General features: G+C 34.9%; 1 protein-coding gene across 4 annotated transcripts in view; it reads right to left on the reverse strand.

Annotated features, from left to right (window-relative positions):
* Window positions 1-24,339, reverse strand: part of LOC149804402 (galactosylgalactosylxylosylprotein 3-beta-glucuronosyltransferase 3-like) — a 31,802-nt gene extending 7,463 nt beyond the window's left edge. Inside the window, exons 1-4 of one of the 4 annotated variants that reach the window (XM_089939804.1) lie at window positions 24,209-24,339; window positions 15,609-15,748; window positions 10,218-10,744; window positions 4,358-4,444 (exon numbers count right to left, since the gene is read on the reverse strand). In XM_089939804.1, the coding sequence (XP_089795930.1) occupies window positions 4,358-4,444; window positions 10,218-10,744; window positions 15,609-15,690 (696 nt within the window). In that variant the 5' untranslated portion in view covers window positions 15,691-15,748; window positions 24,209-24,339. Of the gene's footprint in view, window positions 1-4,357; window positions 4,445-10,217; window positions 10,745-15,608; window positions 15,749-23,970; window positions 24,157-24,181 lie in introns of those variants that run through there. The other 3 variants (XM_089939814.1, XM_089939820.1, XM_089939829.1) reach the window with 3 other exon arrangements.
* Between the last annotated feature and the right edge of the window lie 842 nt (window positions 24,340-25,181).

Below are 25,181 nucleotides of genomic sequence, written 5' to 3' on the forward strand. Positions count from 1 at the left end.
AATGCAGACAAGCTTGCACACTGAGACATAATCCCCCCCCTCTCTCTCTCTTGTTCACTAATAACAACAAAAATCTTTGAGTACTTTTATTTTTATTGTAATTAGGTTCTTGAGTTGAGAGCAGAATGAGACAGAAAATATACATCTACTTTGTATGTTTGTACCATTAGGTTGTCAAGTAGCACATGTTCCAAAGAACTTGTTCAGGTACGATCCCTTTATTTTTCATACATGGTCAGTACAACCAAATGATAATTATTTATTTTACATATAATGTTTTGTACACTGAAATTAATGATTATTTTTTCATGTACAAAAAATAACATGAAATACGGTAAATGATTCTTGCTGAATACTTATTGAGAATGGTATTCTTATGCAGAATGGTATTCTGCTGTACCAAAATCTCACAAGCCACACACCCCAGCACAATACAAACAGTAAGTTATTTTTAAAATGCACACAGCAACCAATATTATGCTACAAGATATGAACATGAAACTTGCCACAATTACGTCTGAGAGATCACTGATAAATTCTACAGTTTGAACTATGACAGAACATATCAGGATCATGGGGGTCCAAGGTAACAGGTGCACAAGTTTTCTAATTCTCCATACACCAGTATATTTAAGCCAGTGATACTGCATTTTCATCATTCATCTCCCCCCCCCAAATTCTATTAAAAATAAAGAAAAGATCAATTCTGCTTTAATTGTTTTTAATCTGATGCAGCAGTTTTATATTTGAGATTTTTTTCTCTGTCTTAAAACTGCTCAGTACCCCTTAAGTTGTTACATTTTATACCTAATACTTTCTCGAACTATGCTGTAGGATGAAGTGCAAAATAGGCATAATGTGTGTGTGTGTGTGTGTGATTTGGATTTTTAACATTGCTCTAACAATTTTTCAGTCATATCACTGCAATGTCTGCAATGCGACAGTTTATAGTGATGTCTAGCACTGGGGCATCATGACACAGAATTTTAGCATCATATACCACTTAGTCACATTATCCTGACACCAAGTCAGCCAGTCCTAGCACTAATCTCTTAATGCTGAGCACCAATTGAATCAGCTGCTAGTACCACTTTTATACATCTTTGGTATGACTTGGCTGGGTTTCGAACCTGTGACCTCCTACATCTCAGGTGGATGCACTAACCACTAGGCCATCAGAGCAATCAGACTGCTTTTAAATATAGCATCAAAATTAATATACTATTTTATTAAAAAAACTAGACAAAAAGATTTCTGCAAATATGAAATTTTTGGTAAGGCTTTGTTCTAAAGATTCACACTTTTACACATGATTCATAATTTATGTATTATACAGTGAAAAATTGTAACTGGAAACAAAATATTTTGCTTCCCTCTTCATTTTGAAAAGAAGAAAGATGCCCTAAATGGGGATCCATGGATCAGAATGTGTCAAGCCAGGAAGTAATATGAGGACTTTGCTAACAATCATAATACAAGTGATAAAATCATCACAAATCCCTCTAAACCTTGAAGAAAGAACTTAAATACATAATTTGGTAATTAATGGGGAGGCGAATGACACAGCAAGCAAATAAGGGAGAGAAAGAGGACAGAGAGAAAATTTAAATCATCTCATTATCTAGGGTACAGAAAAACTGCATACATGTTTCTTTATTAAACAGTTAAAATCTAACCAGAAAATATAAAGTCAAAAATGGCAAACTATGATGCTAGGAGATAAGGGGCCATATTTAAATGGGGCAGTGTCCTCCAAGTACTATTTCAAAGAGCAATACTTTTGTCTAAGAGTTATTGTCTATAATTTTGACAAAAAATAAGAATCTGATGATTTTTTTCTTCATGTGACTTATATAAATATAAATATTTGAAAATGCACCCATGATTTGTTTTCTGTTTTTTCTTCCCTTGACTAATTGATAAACATACTAAAAGCAATAGTCATTTCATTTTTTTATTTTTTCAAGATACTATTTATTTCATAACCTATCATAAAATCATAACTCTACATTCTCTAGACTAGCAAGTGCTTTGTTCTAGAAATTAGTCACTTTTACATCAACATTGGGCATGTAATACCCACAATTTTTTTTCATAGTCTAAATGTTAAATGCAATTATTCACAAACAGAAATTTATTATAACAATGAAGGTGTCGTTTTCAGGATTGGATGATTCAAAACTAAGTTTAAAATGAAACATTCATATTGAACCTTTAATGATCGTTTTTACCTTAAAGCAGATTACAATATGAAATGCCATAAAATAATGGGTATATATATATATATATAACATAAAAAATACAAAAAATATTTCAGACATTAATAATGCAATACTATTTTAAAGGTTTTAGTGGATTTGGTGGTTGTTGGGAAATGTGTAAGGTGTTTTGCCAAAGGCCATAATAAAGCAAGTTCACTGCTATTTCCTTGTCTTTCAAGTTAATCTGATGTACAATTTATTTCATCTACTCTGAGTGCTGCTTGTTCTATTTCTACTTTTCTTCAGCTGTAAATTATTAATTTAATTTAATCTCTAAGATATAGATTATTTTGATAATGGAAATAACTTGTTTTAATATTTTTTGAATAATCTCTTATAAAAATTCTTTTTTACAATCTACATTGTATTTTTCAACAATGGGAAAATTTCAGCATAACCCTTTACAGTTTTCAACATAGGTTTAACTTGATTCAATAGACAAACTGGCAACTACAGTACTTTTCTATTTTCAGTAAAGTGGTCATATCTGATGGCAGAACAGCATCATTTATGCAATCATGAAAACCTTCTCAGACAGGGTGCTTTCTGTCACATTTGGTTAAATTCTACTGAGCAATTTTTGAGGTCATTTAATTGTTTTTCTTGTGGCCATATTTGATTGCTGATCAGTATCATCTGTATAACTTCAAAAGGTCTTCATTCCAAGATTATTTCTGTCAAGCTTGGTCAAATTCTAGTCAGCAGCTCTGAAGAAGTCATTTAAAGGATTCTGTATTTGTTATAACAAAAGCCTTATAATATTTAGAAACAATTGCCATATTTTACAGTGAATTTTCAACATTTGCACAGTTCTGAAAAGTCTTCCAGGCAGGATGCTTTCTGCCAAATTCTGTTCAGCTGCTTTTGAGAAGTAGTTTACTGTTTTTTTTTTATTATCATTTACAGTAATGGCCACCATCTTTATATTATGGGTTGGCATTATTTGCATAAATCTGAAAGTACCTCAAACCAGGATGCTCTGTGCCAAATCAAAATTGGTCCAGTGGTTTCTGCCAAATTGAAAACAACAACTGTTTATGGATCCATTGATGGAAGGAAGGCCATACCATATTTCTCACTATTGAGAGTCACAGGCTTGGAGTCACAGAGAGTTTGTGCCCTTGCAAAATTTGTTTGTTAGTGTAAAAGATACACAAATTTTGATAGGTGAATTGATACAAATTACATAACTAATATGCCTTAGGGACTAAGATGAATAATTTGTAATTTATAATTGAGGAAAATGTTAGAAAAAATGTAAGAATGCAGGCTAACACAAACTATGTATGGTGTTCAAATTAAGAATCATAATCCTTTCTTGCAATTAAAGATATATGTTTACAGTTAGTTGTTTTTTTTCTTATACTGACTTGGCTCCAATTAGAAAAACATACTTTAAAAGATCATCTGTAAGTTTCCACATTTATTTTTTGAAAATTATTTGAAAAAACTTAGTCAAACATTTCACATTTTTAAATATTTTGAATAAACATTGATATGTCTGCTGATTTTTAATTTAATAGTTGCTAGTACTGCAATGTTGAAGTGCCTGAAACATTTAACATGTTTATGTTATCAGATTAAATTCCATTTAATCAATGCCAGTTCTCGTAAATCATTTGATAACGTATCACCACGTTCTGCACTATGTTTGGTCAGTGTCACATGATCAGAACTTTTCTCCTCCCTTTTTCATCCTTAGATCTTTTTGTCTTGCAATTTTCCTAAAGAAATCAGTTATATCTTTTGTTTCAACATGACTTACTGCTGTTGCACTTTACATATTTCCCCCATAGCTAATCAATGGATTAATCTGCTATACCCTCTATAGAACAATTAAATCAGAACACCTTGATTGTTTCTGCCATATAACAGCAGATCATCAATCCAAAAATCTCAATAAGCATAGGACTGATTGAAGTCATTGTAGTTGCTGATCTCTGTACACAAATTACACTAATATATCACCAAATACTTCTTAGATATAAAACATAAAAAAATTCTGTGAACAGAAATCCCCCCTTTTTTCTGTGACTCAAAACATGGCATGTGAAACATGGTCAATAACAACCCTTTGGGTTTTGTTTACAACTTACTTTACCATCCTTCACAATTGGTCTCTCATACCGCAAAGAGCCCACCAATCCAACTGGCCACACTGTCACCTTTCTTGTAAAACGCATCTGGAAAAGAACATAACATTAACATTACAACTGGAATAAAATCTTAAGTATTCTGACTCAGTTTCATCAAAAAGAATGCAGTTCTGCAATACATATAGTCAAACCTGTCTACAGCAACCACCCATTGGGAAAGCTTAGTAGTAGCTGTAGTATTTTATCAATATATATGTATTTAATTTAGCCATGTAGCAACAACCAAAGAGGCTAGGCACCTAAGAGATAATTTCCATAAGAAAAAAGACATGAAAAACTATAAAAAGTGGAGGAATAAAACTAAGCACCTGATAGATAAGGAAAAAGAGAACTACTATAAAGAGGCTGTTAATGAAAGTAAGAGAACCAAAACATTGTGGAAGCATCTAAAAGAGCTGAACCCACCCAAGAACAGTTGTCTTCCCCCTAGACTTAAGCATAATGATGATATAGCAACATCTGTACAAGACATTGTGGAAATGTTCAACAATTTCTTCATAAGCATCTCCAGTAACAGTATTCAGAACCAGACTAACAACCCAAGTTAACTTCATGCTTTTCTATCATTTATAAGAGTTAAAATCCCTGATGATAATTATTTTTCAATAGCTAATGTTAGTGAAGCTGATGTTTTTGATATGCTAATTAAGGTGAATATTAATAAATCCTCTGGATTGGATGGTATTCGTCCACGAATTCTTAAAATTGCTGCACCAGTAATAACAAAGTCACTAACGCATATCATAAACTTAAGTATAATGAGTGGTAATTTTCCAGAAACACTGAAATGTGCAAAAGTTACACCTATCTTTAAGACAGGAGAAAAGGGGGATCCAGGAAATTACAGACCAATATCAACTCTACCTGTATTGTCAAAACTATTTGAAAACCATGTAGCCATTCAGGTCTATACATTTTTTGAAACATACTCTCTATTTCACAAAGCGCAATCAGGATTTAGAAAGTACCACTCGTGCCAAACAGAACTTACCAAATTAATTGATCTTTGGCTGAAGGAAATGGATAATGGACATATGACTGGAATTGTTTCCTTGACTTCAAAAAAGCCTTTGCTCTTATTGATCATGAAATTCTGATGCAAAAGTTGAACTGTTACAGGTTTGACAATCCTTCTTTAAACTGGTTTAGATCATACCTAAACCAAAGGTCTCAACAAATAAGCATTGGCAATATTAGCTCTCAAACTCGCACTATTCATTCAGGAGTCCCTCAAAGCTCAGTTTTGGGCCCTCTCCTCTTCCTTATCTATATAAATGATCTACCATTAAATAATGAATCCACAAATACAGATTTGTTTGCAGATGATGCAACCTTGTATACATCTAGTTCTGATACTGAAGTTATCCAAATGAGATTAAACTCAGACCTTATTAGAGTCCAAATCTGGGCACAACAAAATAGGATGGTAATTAATGAAGGTAAAACAAAATGAATGATTTTGGGGACATCACAAAAGCTACACAAGTCAGGGAACCCAAAACTAACTCTTGCAATAAATAATCATCCATTAGAAAATGTCAAACATGAAAGGCTTGTAGGTGTGTCCATAGATAATAATTTATTATGGAATGACCATATTGATAAGCTTTGTAAAACACTGTCATCCAAAAATTGCCCTTCTCAGCAGAATCAAGAAATATTTACCTATGGAAACTCACAATCTATACTACAAGTCATATATTCTTCCAACAATGGATTATTGTTCTAATGTATGGGGAAACTGTGCTAAATCTGAGCTTGACAGGATTTATAAACTCCATAAACGAGCAGCACGTGTAATTTTAGATGCATCTGTTGATCATCCCTCAAAAGCATTATTTACAGAACTCAAATGGTTCACAATATATGACAGGATTGATTTTCACAAGGCAGTTCTTTTATATAAATGTCTACATGGAACTGCACCAGAGTATCTTCAGGACTTATTCGGGCCTTTTTCAACACAATACCAGTTGAGATCAATATCACATGGAAACCTTCTAGCAAAAAAACCAAGAACAGAGCGATTTAAAAAGAGTTTTCAGTACTCTGGTACAGTTCTGTGGAATAAGCTTCCACTACATGTAAAATCTGCTTAAAATATTAGAGTATTTAAGACAAGATATCATGAGCATGCATGTGTTTCTAATATATAATGGAATTTAGTATTTTAATACTAAACATGTGAAAATAAATGCTAATTATTGCTATCTTCATATAATGTGCATTGTTATACTCTCCTGAAGAGGGCCTCAAGGGAGAATAGTCCTCAACTAATGAGTCACCCTCTATAAAAGCATTATTACTATTTTTATTTACACATAATATTACAGCATCATTACTTTCATCCATCATATTATTGGATCATCACTTTAATCCACTACATACAATGTATCCTCATTTTAATCCACTATAAACACTAAAACATCACTGACATTTCACTGATCTTAGTTTGTTTTGTGTATGATTTCATCCTCATTTCAGTTACAATGTTTGAAACTTTTATCAGTGATACCAGCATGTTTGCATGTCCGTGATTAATTGCAAACCCTTTTAATTTTAGTATAAATTCCTGTACTTCATGTAATGTGCACACTGCAAGTTCAGTAGTGAAATCAGCACTCTTCCTCCTTCTCCTCATCATCATCAGATTTGTCATCATGCAATTCATCTGTCATATCAATGCAACATGTGTCAAACCAAGTATTTTTAAAAAATCATAGATCTTATTTTGTTTTATGCATGTCTCCAGCCACATTTCACTTTAATTCCTGTACTTCATGTAATGTGCACACTGCAAGTTCAGGTGTGGAATCAGCACTCCATCTCCCCTTCATCAGCAAGCAGTTCCTCTCCTAGTCTGTCAGTCACATGTGTCAAAGTTTTGATCAATAATTAGTTGTTTCAGCATCAGAACATTTCCCTGGCCATTTCATTAATAACCAGTAGGATCTTGTCCTTGTCAGAATCCTCTTCCATCACCAATGAGACCTTCACTGTTTTCAGGTGGGTTAACAAACCCACACATTATTAAATATTTCTGGATAGTGAATTCTGCAACTTCTTTCCTGGATTTGTGGATCAAAATAATACATCCAGCAGTGATATCTTTTTCTGAAGCTTTGATCCATTCTTTCATCGCCATTTATCCATCTCTGTGATGACATGCTGGAGCTGATGCTTCCTGTACTTGAGCTTTGCTACCTAGATTATCCTCTGTTAATTGGCTAATACACCTAAGTTATTATGGCTGGAAGGAATTGCAGTTTCACATTCTGCAGCTTGATTGTCATAAAACAAGACAACCTTCCCATTTTGCTGATTCAGCCTGCAATCAAACTTGAGCAACTTCTCAAACAGAATAACAGTCATCCATGAATTTTTGTTGTTTCTGAATATTACAGGAAGATTCTATGCAGGGCTGAGCAAATTTTTTTTTAAACACTAGTCCAGGACAAGTGGTTTCAGAAAATTCACTAGTCCCACCTTTCTCTTCACTAGTCCCACCTTACTCTTCACTAGTCCCACCTTACTTTTCACTGGTCCCAAAATAGTAATCACTTGCCGAGATTTGATGAGACGTATGTACTTAATGCATAGAAAAACACAAACGAAATAATATACAACATAATTATTTCTTAAAAGAATTTCATTTGTAAAAATATTGGTTGTTATACATTTGGCATCTTCAGGTTCAAGTACATGTTTTAGCTCATGGATTTTAAAATATGTCATTTATATGTCTTGCACCTTCCGAGTCATATATTCAAGATAGGGATAACAAGCACACTCAGTATCCATCTTACGTTTTATCCCTCTATTTTCATAAAAATTTACCTTCTCCGAATCGCCGTTATTACCTTCCTTGCAAAAATAATTTAGCAAACTCATTTTATCTGCAGAGTAACTATCAGCTTGTTTGACAACTACTTAAAAAGTGATCATAAGATCAAATTTCTCTTTTAAATACGAACTGAAACAGCTCATTAATTAGCGTAATTGTTTGGCTTCAAACACAATATCGCACATGGAAGTTAACCATCTTCATAATCAATTATAAATTAAAGAATCATTACTGTCATTTAATCAGTTCATAAAGGAAACCAACGCTGATGTCGGTAAAGTACCTTTCATTAATTTAATTACACTGACTCTCTGGACTAAAATCATAGTGAGCTGCTGGTTATGATCTAGATTGAGTAAACTCATTGCAACAAAACCGCTTACAACACTGCTAATTGATCATACTGGCTTTCTTTTGTTTGACGTGTTTTGATTTGCCGATAATTTGGTCGCTTAGCCCAATATGCAGTCAAGCAGTAACAGGATGTAAATGTATTCACAAAGATGAGTAGAAGCAAGAATTAAGTACGCCCGGAGGGCATGACTGGCCAAATAAAAGTAGATATAGTGATTAAAGAACGAAAAAAAGGACTAGCCCGACTTTTGTAAAAAGCGTTTGTTCTGGACTAGCGACTTGGAAAATTTTACTTGTCTGACTTCAAAAATGACTAGTCCGGGATGTCGGGCTATGGGATTTGCTCAGCCCTGCTATGGCTGATTGTACTAAAGCATCTTGATTTGTTTTTACTTGCTAATTTCAAGATGTATTGTCATCACTCATGTTGAGAAATAAGTGTAAATTATCAGTACCTGACTCTACTTGTCATTTAGCATCTTTTAAAACTAATCTGACAATTTAAATACACTTCAATCAAATCAATAAATCTCGAAGCAACAGGGAACATGCACTCATTTATAAAACTCTCTTTTACATGCACTTAAATTTCAATATCAGTAGAAACAGACCCTAAACAAATTTTTAAACTGATATCTTATCAATAATTGTGAATTTCAGTGCTTTTCTTTTACTAATGGTCTTTTCACACAGATTCTTCAAGACTGCATTCGGTAACCATTTCCAGCATATTTCATTAATTTGATCATGTGTGCGATTGTGTATAATCTCTTACATTCTGGATTACTGGTGTTCTCAAAATCAGTCATAATATAATTGCTTACACTTGATAATCCTTGGATCTGAGATCACCTAACTCCCATTTCTGATATAACTATGCAACTGCTTTTTCCAGAAAACCAATCGCTTTGATCCTCTCCTGTTAGAATAAACATAGCCTTGCTTTTGAGTCAGACATACTGACACCTTTGAGTAAGGCTGACTTCCTAAAGCAATGGGAAACAAATGTTTGGTTAGGAAACACCTGGCCATTGAACACAGAAGGCAGGTGACCATTACATACAGGACATTTAAATAAGAAATTTTACACAGGAATGTTAGGACAGGTTTGACTACAATTACCATATATACTCACTAATAAGACGACTCCAACTGCAACTGCAGACCCAGATCTGCCATCACATAATCACCAGCGCAAACAAGACAGACTCTGATCTGCAGGTACATTATGTTACAACCAATCAGGATCTTTGTTGTTTGCAGTTTGACTCAACTTATAAGCGAGGACATACAGTACTAGTTAATAAATGACAGTTAAATTGGATAGACTGTATAAATATTAAATTCAAAAATGCTCATTCAGTTTTAAACACAAGACTGTATTTGCCATTAACATGCAAATTATCAACATGTGCTTTATTCCTTATTTACTTGTATAGTGCTGTACATGTTAGTAGTCTGAAGTGTCTATCAACAAAGTACATGTACTTGTGTAAGCTAACTGACATCAGTACAACCTCAGTTTTGTCTAGAGCAAGCATACTGATCAAAACTTAGTTCAGATGCAGAACAGTGTTGTTTTTGTTCACGTATAAATTGTACCTCCTCAAACAAACGCAGATCATACGTGTTGTCATCATCAGCAAAATACACAACACCTTTTCCAGTGGAAGGGTTGTAATTGTCACGCAACCATTTTAAACCTGCATTTCTCTGCAGGACTCCTCTAGGCTTAAGCCAGTTAGGATCAGTCTCAGAGAGTTTGTATTCCTCCGGTGTGGGAACGTTCAAGTGTACAAAGCTCAGCCTGCTCTTCTGAAGAAATCTGGTAACAAGTGGGGTCTTTGTATCTGAATCTTCCACCAGGATCCAATGTAGATTGATCACATGCTGAAGAGTATAGGACAGACGAGTTAGTTCTGCTTTCTGTTCCAAGCGGGCATATGTTGGCGTGATAACATATATATTGGGCAAATCTGAAGTATCTGGATTTGCATGTTTTTGTCTTTCATTCTCAAGATCTTTTAATAGCTTATCCCGCTGTTTTTGTAGCCTTGCAAGTTGCCCCTCTATCACTCTTATATGTCTATCTTTCAGCTCCAACTCTCTGACTTCATCTGTGCACCATCCTGTATTTAAAGAAGGAACAAATATTAAATTAAATAAATAGATTTTAATTTGTGAATTTACATCAACTCATCTGCTCAACATTGCTGGCAACATCAAGATGGGACATGTAAGTCAAAACAGAAAAATCTAAACAAAACCAAATCTACCTGTCAATGTTTCTGATTCAGGATAATTGTGTAGTTTCTTCTTGTTATTTCTAATGGTGCATTTTGGTAAATTTTATTATAAGTAGTCCTATGTATTAACAGTAGACTGCGCTTGTCTCATGTACGTTTTTAAAATATCTACTCTGAACTGTACTGATTATACCAGATATACAATTATCAACCATTATAATGGAATTCATATAGCACACTAATGTTATGAACCCCATCATCAAAATTATAAATACTGAAATGATTTTGTGTATATATATATATATATATATATATATATATATATATATATATATATATATATATATATATGCATATATTTGAACATCCATCAGGTGAAAACTTTTCATCATAAAGCAATGTACTTGATTTAATTTGGTTTAGTTGGTTTTAATCACACTTTTAGCACTTTATTTGATATATCAAGCCAGGAAATGACAGCCAAGCACCTTTCCAAGGATACACTAAGGCAGCTGACCTGGGTTTGTGTGTAGGGAGTGAATTAACAGCCAGTGAATTACCAAGGCAACACTTTACAAACTAAGCTACTTAAACATGTCTTTACAATCGGCTTTTGACCCTAATTAGCAAATAGTGTATTCTGTCATTGATATATAATGTATTCCTAACATGCTATTGCATACATAAAAATTACCTGTACCTACTGAGCCACTACCGCAAACAGACTGAATCAAACTACTACTGTATTTGATATTGGTACACCAGTCTGCTAAAACTGCCTTCAGTACTAAAGCATTCCAGTGACTTCTGTAAACACACTGTGCAAATACATGCAAGACATGTAGCCACTAATCCTTCCTATCATGTTATTTTCCAAGTACCAATAAACAATGACCTATAATAAGCTTATCTTTTGTATTTGTCATGTGAAACTAGCATTATCCAATCACCAGAGAGAAAAGCAATAGAAACTGATTGATGCACTTTTGCATATTATTACTACTAATAAGGTTCTTCCAAAATGGTGGAAAGCTATGGCAGTGAATCTTTAAAGAACAGTTGGAAAAAAATCTAATGACTATGCAACAACAAAAACAAAAGCAAAAACAATCAGGTTTCAAATAACATAAAACCATTTTCAGGAGGCATGATGAGATGTTATTGTGATAACATGTTAACCTGTAACTGGTTTGATTATATATGGATTTAGTAATTTTTATGAACAAGTGTGCTTATTTTCAACATCACAGAAATTTTAAATGCATTGCATATATGCATGCAAGTGTGTTATTTGTTCTTTACTATTGCTGATAGTGTGTTGCACATGGTATAATGCCCTTCATTTATTATAACTGGTGCTCTTAATGTAAGACAAGATATTTAACAGACAAACACGATTTGACATTACTATTTGAACATTTAACAGATTAATAATTAGTGGTTTATTTAATTGCAAATACTCTTTAGAAGTGGAAAATATGTGATTTCAATCTTTTAATGAAACAGATTCTTAATGTTGGAATGTATTGGTTTCAACTACAAGTGGAATTTATCATATGATTTTTTCCCCCATAAGTAATTAACAAAGTACAAACTGCAGGTATCAAAGATATCATGTGTGACAGGTCAAAACACTTAAGTCCTCAAACTGCATAAATATCAATGACAATTCACAAGGGAAATCACCAATACCTTGCAGAGACCTTAATTAACAAGATCTTGCAGAAACACTAATTAACAATACCATTCCACAATTTTTGACTGATAGTGAGAATTCAAGTTAATTTGATGGATATCAAGAGGAAATATGGTTTAGTGTTAATTGTATCTGTGAAATATTTAAGCTGGTCAACAAGTAGTGTATGCATAGCTACAAAGTGGTGGAAATAGGTCTTTTGGAATGCTTTCTTCCCTTTGAAATATATCCCAACAAATTTGTCTTTCTCGATGGACTGGAAGGTAGCAATTTATTTCCTAATGTTAATGAGATGCAGGATGTATTCAATGGATAAATCACTGTTGTAAAAAAGCACCACGTCCTTCCAGCAAACTGTGCTCTGATGTATGAAGTTAGCTACGATGTATTGTATAGTACTTTCCAGCAAAAGTTAGCTATGGTGTATTGTATAGTACATTCCAGCAAATCTTAGCTATGATGAATGGTATAGGACTTTCCAGCAAAAGTTAGCTATGCCTTATGGTACATGATTTTTCAGCAAGCAGCACCAAGATTTATGGTACAGCACTTTCCAGCAAGGTCTGCTATGATGTATGGTGTTATCTTTCCAGCAAATTAAACAATGATTTATGACTTTCTTGTGAAGCAAAGTGAGCTATGATGTATAAGTAAATATCTTTCCAGCAAAGTCCAATATGGTTTTTGGTATACTGTATGATTTTACAAAGATTTGAATGCAAAATCTTGAAACTGCTGATATGCATGTTACTATCACTACTGAAAAGTTATACCTACTATAAATACTCGCTTATAAGTCAAGACAAACTGCAAATAACCAAGATCATGACCTGCCCATACATAATACACCTGCAGATCAGGGTCTATATTGTTTGTTCTAGTGATTATTCCTATCAAACTGCACAGACCCAGATCTGCTGATGCATTATGCACTGGCAGATCTGGGTCTGTGCAGTTTGCAGTTGGATTCAACTTATAAATGAGAATAGATGGTACAGTGTGACCCAGCTAAAGTGCGCTCCGTTATAACGTGAATTCGGATATAACCTGGTTGTGGAGTGGCTCCCGAAATTTTAAATACATGGATTTTTCTTGCACACGAAAAAAATCTTTCTGAAAACTATGCACAAAAAAAAAGTTAAACATTTATCATTTTGGGGAAGAGATCACGCATGAATAATACAAAATGATCGTAGAGTGGCTCCTGAAATTTTATATGTATTTTTCTTGTACACGAAAAAAATTTTTTCTTCTTAAAAGTACAAAAAATAAAGTGTAAAATGTTTATTCTAGGATCGTGTAGGGATTTGCTAATATAGCAAACTGCAATTTTATTTTCCAAATTGGACGCAAAATATAACATCTGGTGATTTTATTTTTATTGGTGACACTGTTGACTGTTTAAACTTGTATATACAACCTTTGGTTTAGAGGAGAAATTCAGAGGCCCCATGAAAGGAATTCGCAAACCTGATACAAATGCACTGAAATTTATCTATTGTTACAAAAACAATTTCTTTGTCCATATTGACAAGCCATCTTAATAGTGCATTGTTTTATCATAATCCACTTATATTGACATCAAGCATGAGTACTGTATGTTGTGAGATATCCGCTTTCTATTGTTGTTGACATTTCTGGTAGCAGAGATCAACTGGATGAGGCATTAGATCATAATCTATCTTTCGTCAGAGTTTTGGCTACTCACTAGTATTTAACATATTTACATAGCCTGACATGTGTGGATGGTATGTAAAATTCCTCTTCTTTCCACTCAGAATTAAATCCTTCAGAACAGCCACATGTTCTGTACTAATTCTAGTCATCAGATCAGAACACCTGCATCTCTATCGTCCACTGACCCTTTGTTAAACTGAGTGGAAGGCAGCATCACTCCGCAACGACAAATGTATTAAAAAAAAATCTTACTTGTTGGTTTATTCAATAGGCAGGGAGGTACTGTAACTACAATTGACCAAATGATGGCCAATTCCTTTTTCAAAAATGTACCCAGATAAAATAGTTTGCTTTCAAAGAAAACATTACCTTTGAAGCACTGACTGTTATGAAAACGTACTAAGCAAATGAAAAAAATTCAGTCTCAATAATGCCATACAATTATTTGATGTTGCCGCCACAGTAACAAACAGGCATTTGTTTGGTTCTCTAAACCTGGCCTTTAGTGGTGACTTGAATAGCACATGCATATTTCATCAAGGAAAGCCGACTACAATCTTCAATAAAAACGAAGAACTTTTCTTCAAAGAAGTCACTACCAAACTTAAATAAAAGCAGTGAAATCTGATGGACTTTTGCATTTTCCAACGTGAGTGGAACACATTTACTGTGCCGTGAAAGTTTCCTTTTTGCAGGGAAAGAGTTTCTGCTTACGAATGCTACCAACAGTGGCTTAAAACGCAAACTAACTTTTACTGACTTCGGACATACTGAAAGTAAAAGTGCTTCATCATTCGTTAGGTGATTGTGCTATGTTTATCCATTGAATTGAGACCTATATGACTTTTGAAAAAATTACTGAATATTTTAAATCTGTATGGTTTTCAGTGGAATTACTTATATTGTGGATTCAATGTATGTGATGAGATTCACGGTTGAATACACAGTGTCGATACTCTATTCATGCTATACATATGTATATAAAAACAGTATACATGTATATGTACCAATCCATGTTTCTCTAAATAAAGTAAAATACAAATGTATTATATATGCCTTATCTGTTTTTACTACAGTTGTATTTCCCATTTAATATGCATCGATTTAAGATGGTAACTGTGCTAATGAAGCATGTATTTTACTGCCCGCATTTATTACCTACCCCACCCCCACCACCCCGCAAATTTGTTGGGGTGCATGCATCATTTTCTTCAGCTAACTGATCTGGTTGCTTATAACATGGTTCAGTCTATAACACGGTCGGGTTCTATGGCTCCCAACTACCGTGTTATAACAGAGTCACACTGTATGTCCCAATGTCTGCCAGATCATACAAGACTAAAACCTGATAAAATGTAATGAAACTGCTGATACCAAAGTTGAGAAATAGCCACATAAATGCCAGAAGGGATGCAGCAAAGAAAAGCCATATTAATTTATGTAGACGTAAGGGCATCTTTTGCACAAAGCATCTTCAGCAATTCTGTATCATTTTAGTTTCTCTTCTCCTAAGCCTGAAAAATAAAAAAAAATAACAACAATAATGCATGGTCTCTTCTATGATGGCAGGATTTACACTAATATCTAAACTAGAATTCTCTCAAAAGGGAATGCTCACTGACTGAAAATAAAAATTTCCAGGAATAACTTATACCCATATGCTAAGTTTGGTTAAATCTGTAATTAATATTTGTTGAAAATAAACAAAGTTATAAAAGTGATACCATTCAAGGCATTCTTCAGATATATCCAATGACTGGGATTCATAACAAAAAATACACTGACAAATGTTTGTTGTCATAATCAGGAAATAGAACTGCTAAAGACCTGTGACCTTTAACTCGATGACCAAGTGCCATAAACATGTTCACTGACATGCAACTAATTATAAAATCTGGTCAAAACTCACATGTACATGTTACTCTGTTCATATGCTCAATGATGAACAAAAATGCAAATGTAATGACCTCTGATTTTATCTCAAGGTTAATTAGGTATGGTTTTCAAGACTCCTTCACAAACATGTGGATAAGTTAGTTGTTATATCTGCACAATTTTCATTCAGAACCAATTCAATATTACAATAAGTGTTTAGTAAGAACTCCAGGAAAAATAAACCATTCATGCAAGAGCAGGGATATCATTTTTTTTAAGATGGCCTCTATTATGCCTTGTTAGATGTCAGTAGAGCACCATTTTTATTCTGAACCAGCTACACAATGCTATAGTTTTAGTGAAAACCCCATGCTGCTATGATCTGTTCAGGGGAAGTAACTATAAAGAAATTTTCATGACAGTTATTGCAGCCATTTTGAAGGTTGAATCAGCATCATTTTCATATATGAAAAACTATATATGTATTGCAAGAAAGAAGTGGGTTACTTTAATCTATAATTATGCAAATATGGCCATTTGTTCAAAGAAATAAAAGTTACATGTTTTTCATATCTCAAGATTTTTGCAAGTTTTATTTGATATATATTTGGAACTTAACATTTAATTGGCATCTTTATAACCACAAAAGTACTGACATACCAACAAATGCAATACATATTCAAATAATGGGAGATTATATTTGAGTGAGAAGTGTTTTAATAAAATCCTATTCCAATACAACAATCAATTCCAAAAAAAGAAGCGATAAGATTTTTATATCACCACATACAGAACATGAGATCAGTACCATTTTTATTTAGAACCAACAAGATACAGTGAATCATCAAGGTCTTTTTGTGAAAAACCTATGTTGCTACAACTACTTATATACATTCATGAAATAATTATAAGATTTTCAAGATATCCATCATGGTCATTGAAATTAATGTCTGACAGCATCATTTTTAACATTCCTAGGTATTGATTGATGTTGTTTGGTGAACACACCATGTCTATAAGGAACATCTGCTAAAGAGAAGTAGCCTGGCTATCATGGGTGACATCTGGGAGATATGACTGGCACTATTTTCATTTGGAACCAACTTAACATCATAAGATATCCTTTTAGTAAAAACTACAAGTTACTACAACCATATATTAATGAGAAATACTTAGCAATAATATTTTCAAGTTTGTCAACATGGTGGCCACAACAGAAGTTTAATTGTCCTCTTTCCCATTTGGTACCAATTTCATGAAAGCCTTTCAGTGAAAATCCAATGTCAATATGATCATCCAATCAGCAAAAACAAGATTTTCAAGTAGGTTACCATGGCTGCCAAGCTGAAGATCTGACTGGCACCATATTCTTTCATGATCAACATAACAGTAGCAATTCAAACCACACTTCAATAACACTATCCATTAAGAACTAGTATACTGGATGTCAGAATCATTTTTGTTTATGAGCAACTAGGCATTGCAAGAAGTCTTGAGGTAAAATCAACATCCTCATTTGACCTGTTCAAAAATTCTTCAAGATGGCCCTTATGCTAGAACAGCACCATACTCATTTAGAACCAAATAGAAATAATAAGTCTTTTAATGAAAACTCCATGTTGATACAACCATCCTTTCAGGAGGTGTAGCAATAACAAGATTTTCAAGTTGCTTCTGAAGCAGCTATATTTCCTGTCATGATAGACAAACTAGACAGAAGAATAAACAGTCTTCTGATGAAAACTCCATGCCAATATGACCATCTGTTTAGAAGGAGCAGCAACAAAAAAATGGCAACTGTAGTGGCCATACTGGACGTCAGATCAGGACCATTTTCATTTAAGAGAAACTAGATGTCCTGTGAAGTCTTTCATTAAAAACCCATGTTGATAAGTCTATCCATCCAAGAGAGTTGAAATAACAAAATGTTAAAGATGGCCATCATGTTGGCCATACTTGATGTCCAAAAGGGACAGTTTTCATTTAGGAACAACTAGATGTTGAGATGAAGTGATGAATGTTTATAAAGTTTTATTGTAATCCTTTATATAGTTTAGGAAAAGTAGAAATAGAAAACTTGGACCAATGATGGATATTGGCAGACAAAAGTTCCTGCAAAATCTTTTCTGGTCTATGATAATTGGCAGACAAAAGCCCTTCATGAAAGCTTGTCTGGTCTGTGATAATTGGCAGACAACAGCCAACTGCAATAGCTTTTCTGGTCAATGACAATTGGGAGAGAACAGCCCATCTGTTATGTATATTTAATTTGCAATGTTTGTTTGTTATTTTAATTTTTATTTCATTATATGCTATTGTCATGTAACATTGTATGTTGGACTTAACTTTGTCCAAAATCAAGTTAATTTTCTACCTGAAATGACCTCTATTATTTTTATTTTTTTAATTCTGTGAACCATTAATACACAGCTAAAATATTCTCTATGTGTAAGGGTTTAATATAATAAAATTTGATGTTGAGTATCAGTCTAAGTTAAGTTTAAACCATTTTTATTTGAAAAACTTTGAAATGTATATACATACATAGGATTTTATGGATTCAGGAGACTGCATCAGCTCATTAGAAACTGTATCAAATGCAAGTACAAACATGGCTGGTTGGTTGGTTTGTTGGTTTGAACACACTTTTAGCATATCATTAGCTATATCATGATGAAGAAATGGGATACAAACAGGATTTTTGCTTACTACAGTACTGTCTCCCCAACAGTAACAAAAATATATAAATCTGTATTCTAATACAAGTGGTTACAAAGAAAATGTATCAACAAGAAATATACAGAAGTAGAATTGAAGAAACAAAGAAAACAATGGAAAACAAAGATGATGCAAAAGTTTTTGATTTATATGGTCTACTTAAATCCTTCAGTCATCCTAATGAAATTTTGCAGATAAGAATATATGCATGCTATTTTATGAAGAGCACATAAGGTTGTCCAATAATACACTTTCAATTGGAAGAGAAAAATGTGTACCAGACATGATCTCGAAGATCAGAATATTTTGGACATTCAAAATGAGTGTTGTTTTCTTTCTCTATCACACCTTTGGAAGAATATTTATTTTTCAATACATGATATGCATTTAATTCATAATTTTAACTATTACACTTTCTTCTTAGACTAGCATGCATGAACTGTAATGTCAATCACCAATGACACTGTAACCAGAAGATATTCTTTTTCTTTATTCAGTAAACTTTTAACTTACGTAAAGAAAGATTATTTCTTATTTTTACAGGTAACAAATTCAATGTTCAAATAACTGGAGATTAATTATCGTTGTTGACTGAGTGGAGTAGATTTCATGCCTTGTACCTAAGCACGTAAGTGTTGAAGATATACAGCAGCCAATCTGTGACCTTTTAAGAAATAAATCAATCAATTTATGCTCCAGTGGTGAGAGTTTAGGCATTCCCACTTAGTTTCATGGGATGCACTTTTGGTTGGTACATGTTATATTTCTTATCGCTTTGATTAGCAGTATTAGCTGGATTTGGGATTTTGGTACTGAAATAAGTTCAAACCTTCTAATCCCCTTGATTTTACCCTGTATGGCACACAAGAGTGCAATCCTATGGTGCTTTTCTTGATTTCCTATCGCTCTGATTAGCAGTATTAGTTGGATTTGAGATTTTGGTACTGATATAAGTTCAAACCTTCTAATCCCCTTGATTTACCCTTTATGGCACACAAGAGTGCAATCCTATGGTGCTTTTCTTTATTTCCTGTGAGCACCTCCTGCTAGAAAAAACCCTGTGGCATTTCTCACTTGAAGTTCCACTTTCCAAATCAAGGTCATCGATTCACAACTGTTACCTCAATTTTTACCACATGCAAATCAATTGCCTGTTTTGCTTCTCTGTCTTGGGTCTGTATCTGCACATGGAGTCATCAGAGTTTTCCATTATCAGTCACACCATCTCAAACACTGCAGTGTAATCATTTTATCTTTGATAACCACTGATCACAACTTGATAATAGTGCTAAGGCTGCTTTGTGTGATTCAGCCTCCAGTTCATACAGAATCTGGATAGGGATGGGCTCCACCAGGCTGTATCTTGCCCTTGACACACCACATGAAGACACCTAACAATTCTTCCATACCAGATCGGTCGCAGCCCAGGTCAACAATGACCATGCCTTCTGCTGCACACCAGGACAGAGATGACAAGTATGCTAGTGGTGCCCCCACTACCAAGTTCCGTGGGAGACACAACAGCATCATTAGTACAAGGAATGTTAGAACGCTGAGGGCTGTGGGAAAGTTAAAAGAACTTACACATGAACTGGAGAGGTACAACTGGAACATTATTGGTCTCTGCAAAGTGAAACAACAACAGATGAAGGGCATAAGCTCTACTTCATCGGAAAAGAAGACAACACAATCATGGCATTGGATTTCTTGTCCACAAGGGCATTGTGAACAGCATTATGGGTTACTACCCAATCTCAAGCAGGCTCATTACCATCCACCTGAGGGCGACTCCCTTAAACATCACAATCATACAGTCCTATGCACCCACATCTAACTATGATGACAACGAACTGGAGAATTTTTACAACCAACTGCAAGATGTCATTGACAACTCACCCAGGAAGGACATTCTGTGTGTACAAGGAGACTAGAATGCAAAGGTTGGAGTTGATTCACAGACAAACTGTCAAAGCACATGTGGACCCTTCTGCAATGCAGAAACAATGAAAGAGAACTCAGGCTCTTGGAGTTGGCTGCCTACAACAATATTGTGCTAGCCAACACGTTCAGCCCTAACAAAGCATCTAAAAGATGGACCTGGCACAGTCCAGATGGACAACATCACAACCAGATTGGCTACATTTTGGTGAAAAAATGATTCTGCACAGGACTGAATATTGCCAGAACATGAAGTTTTCCAGGAGCAGATATTGGAAGTGACCATGATTTATTAATGACGTTTTGCCTCCACCTGAAAATGATCAAAAAGCCTAACCAGCCAAGAATCAGAGTTGACCTTGAAAAACTGAAAGAACCAAGTCACAGAGGCCTTCCAAGCAATGATAGGTGGTAAATTTGCACCTTTCATAACCCCGGACAGCCAAGACACCGACCTTGAGTCCCTAACAAGCACATTCAACACACCCATGACTAGCACAGCTAGCAAGATCATTGAACAAAGAAACCTTGGGTCACAACAGATGTCCTTGAACTATGCAACAAAAGAAGAGAAGTGAAAAGGGGAAAAAGAGAACATGAAGGAGCTAGAAAATAGAGAGATAGACAACATCATAGGAAAAGCATGAAAAAGACAAAGGATCCTGGACAGAAAGACAATGCTGCAAAGTCAAAGACAGTCTGAGTAGAAATGACAACAAAATGGCATATCAACTGGTGAAAGATCTCACAATCCATAAACAAGAGAAAGCTACCACCATCCAAGACAAATCAGGAAAATGCTTCACAGAAGATCAAGAGATCCTCAAGCAATGGACAGAATACTGCTCAGAATTGTACAATCATAAGACCCAAGGAGATCCAGCAGTACTAAATTGCCCTCAGGCAGAAGTAATTGATGACAACCCCATTCTTTGTGAAGAAGTATAAATTGCAGTTAGGTCACTAAAGAAAGTTGAGTCAGCTGGTGTTGACAACATACCAGCAGAGCTCATTCAAGGAGGAGGAGAAGAGATAGTCACAGTCCTGACAACAATCTGCAACAAGATATGGCAGACAGAAGAATGGCCCACCACATGGACTCAATCCTTGGTCATTGTGCTCCCCAAGAAAGGAAACCTACAGCTATGACAAACTACAGAACCATCAGCCTGATCAGTTACCCAAGCAAAGTCATGCTGAAGAAATTTCTCAACAGACTAAAACCTCAAGCAGAGAAAATTATTGCTGAAGACCAGGCAGGCAGAAGCACCACAAAACAAATCTTCAATCTCAGACTCCTTTGTGAGAAATACCTTCAGCATCAGCAGAATCTATACATCTTTATTGATTTCAAAAAGGCCTTTGATAGGGTATGGCATGCTGCCTTATTGGCAACTATGAGGAAGTACAACATCAGCTCAAACCTGGTGCAGTTTGTTGAGCACCTCTATGAAAAGCCACCAGTGCTGTCCTCATCAATGGCAGCAGAGGAGATTGGTTTCAAACAACAGTTGGAGTCAGACAGGAATATATACTGTCACCTACACTCTTCAACATTTTTCTGGAAAGGATCATGAAGGATACCTTGCATGACCACAAGGACACTGTCAGCATCGTCGGAGGAACAATCACCATACTTTGCTTTGCAGATGATATTGATAGTTTAGCAGGAGATGAAAAAGAACTGGCTGACTTGGTTCAGTGCCTCAACACAACCACCACAGCATACAGTATGGAGATTAGCGCCGAGAAAACAAACTGATGACAACACCAAAGGCATCAGTGCTGAAATAAAGGTCAGTGAACCGAAGCTGGAAAGAGTCACTAGCTTCGAGTACTTGGGATCATTTATCACAGATGAGGGCTCCAAAACTGAACTACTTTGCAGGATTGCCCAGACAACAGCAGCAATAACAAGGTTGAGACCAATATGTAAAGATACCAACATTGCTTTTGGTTCCAAATTAAGGCTTATGCACTCAATTGTCATATCCATCTTTCTGTGTGCTCACATCAGATCTACAAAGAAGGAATCAAATCTTCTAAATGAGATGCTACCACAAGATCTTGGGCATCTCATACATTGACCATGTAACCAATGAAGAAGTCCACAACAAGATCCAATGAGCCATCGGATCCTAGGAAGACTTCTTGACCACTGTAAAAAGCATAAACTGAAGTGGTATCATCATGTCTCAAGATCTGGCATAAACAGTCTTGCAAGGCACAGTGCGAGGGTGCAGAAAAAGAGGCAGACAGGAAAAGAGGAGGAAAGACAATGTTAAGGAGTGGACACACATGGGATTTGGAGATTCCCAAAGGGCAGTAGAGAACAGGGAAGGATGGAGAGAATTGGTTGTACAGTCAACTGTGGTGCCCCAATGACCTCTTGGGTTAAGGGATTGATGATGATGATGATGATGATGATGATGATGTCTAGATTAAACAAAAGTCTAAGAAGGAAAGTTTGACATTTTTAAGACAAGAAGTTATTCAAATAGTCGGAGTTGGACTGTAGTTGTTTCAGCTAATTATTTTCAAAATTTTAAACTGGGATATGATTCTGGATTTGTCAGAAGGTGATCATAACAGAGTTCTGAAAATAATGTAATAAATTTTGTATTTTACTACCATGTCTAAAACTAACTGCATTGTTAAATATTGGGTATTTTGTAAAACTGCCTGACTCCCCTTCCATAGGCACATGACCCTCTTTATGTACATATTGTCCTTTTCAACTAAGCATAGTATTTGTCGATCAGTTCAATGCATGACTCTCATTTTAACAGCAATTCAACCACTTTTCCTGTGTCAAAAAAATTACCTTGATCAAATTTGCAATCTGCTGGATATCTGAATGCAGCATTTAATCTTTATCCTGTTTTGTATGTCAGTTTGGTTGTAAATTATATCAGCATGTATCTATTTAATGATTCTTTCCATAATTAAGGAATTAAGAGAAAATGCATCTCCTCGGTCATCTACAGAGTCATCTTCTAGATGTATAATCGCGATAACCTCCATTTCTTCATACAACAGTGGCACAAAGTGACTGGGTACAAACCCATTCGTACTTTGGCATCGGTATCCACATTCTTTAGTATCACTTAGTATTAGATAACATGTCAATTTATTATTTAAGAAAAATATTACGTTAAAGAAATATTTTTTCGCACCTAACTCTTGTCCTGTAAGAACTACTCACTTGATTACACGAATTTATTACATTGCAATAGGCAGTCCTGCTTACTTTGTGGTTTGCAAATTTGGTCTCAAGTTTGAGCAGACGAATTTTAAAAGTACAGACATCGAAAATACGTAAATCAGATCTTCCAAATCTCAAATTTTCGGTTTACACGTCTGAAATAACTTTATCTTTAATTTATGATGAGAGACATAACAAAAAAGAAAATCACACTGAGTGTAGTTCACTTATCCCATACCAAGACTGTGTACGTGTTTTAAGTTATCCAACTCAACATAGCACCGCTTTACACCTTACGTTGTCTTCTTCAAATGGAGAGTATTTACATTGGCCGCCCATTATTAATTAAGATGCTTATACGGAATCAAGGTCATTTGGAAGCATGGAATGAGTCATCAATCACAATAAATCATTGCTTTTATTACTACTATGAAGTAAAACATTTCGATGCATATTTTACAAACAAAGATTTTAAAATACCACACATAAATAAATAGTTTGTCAAAGTATCGTCATGCTGAAAACAAGAACAGAACGAACATACACAGTGTTCAATATATGCACATCAAAACTTATTTTTGCAGAGTAGTGCACGGTCTCCACCGCCGCTTATACAACAATGGCTTGTTAACCATTAAATGTAGAAGCTCACTTTACTATAATACATCTGCACAGTGAAGCCAGTCGTAGACATTTCAGGTCCAGGATAGACTTTCCACTCTGTCTTGTTGTCTATGCTAAGTTTAATATGGATGGTATTGTGCGTGCACTTAACATAAAATTCATACCGAATGTGATTCGCAATTGGTTGCAAATGCTAAGGGGCTATTCGGGTTAGACACGAGAACAATGCTCTGGAGGTTCCTCTCGCACTAATAGTATGAACCTTATTCTCGGACTGATGACTTGCACAACCTATGAGACATGAGTGGACAAGAATAAGCACGGCGAAACGTGTAATCTGGTGCGCCATGTATTTTTTCTTTCTTCAGAGATTAACTCGTTATTATTGCGAGCACGTACAGGACTATCAAAGAATGTTTACTCGGCGTTAGGGCAAAATCTGAAATAAGTTGCCCAAAAGACGACTCAACAGTTGAACGGTAATTTGCCGTGAGCAATGCATGCATATGTTTCAATTTGCTGTCGCGGTCGTGAATCGAACCGGCGATTCGTCCGTCTCGTAGTCTGTCCCACATACCACCAGACTA

Source organism: Sinohyriopsis cumingii, chromosome 2, assembly GCF_028554795.1.
Source record: "Sinohyriopsis cumingii isolate HCF-2022 chromosome 2, ASM2855479v2, whole genome shotgun sequence".
NCBI classification, from domain to species: Eukaryota; Metazoa; Mollusca; class Bivalvia; order Unionida; family Unionidae; genus Sinohyriopsis; species Sinohyriopsis cumingii.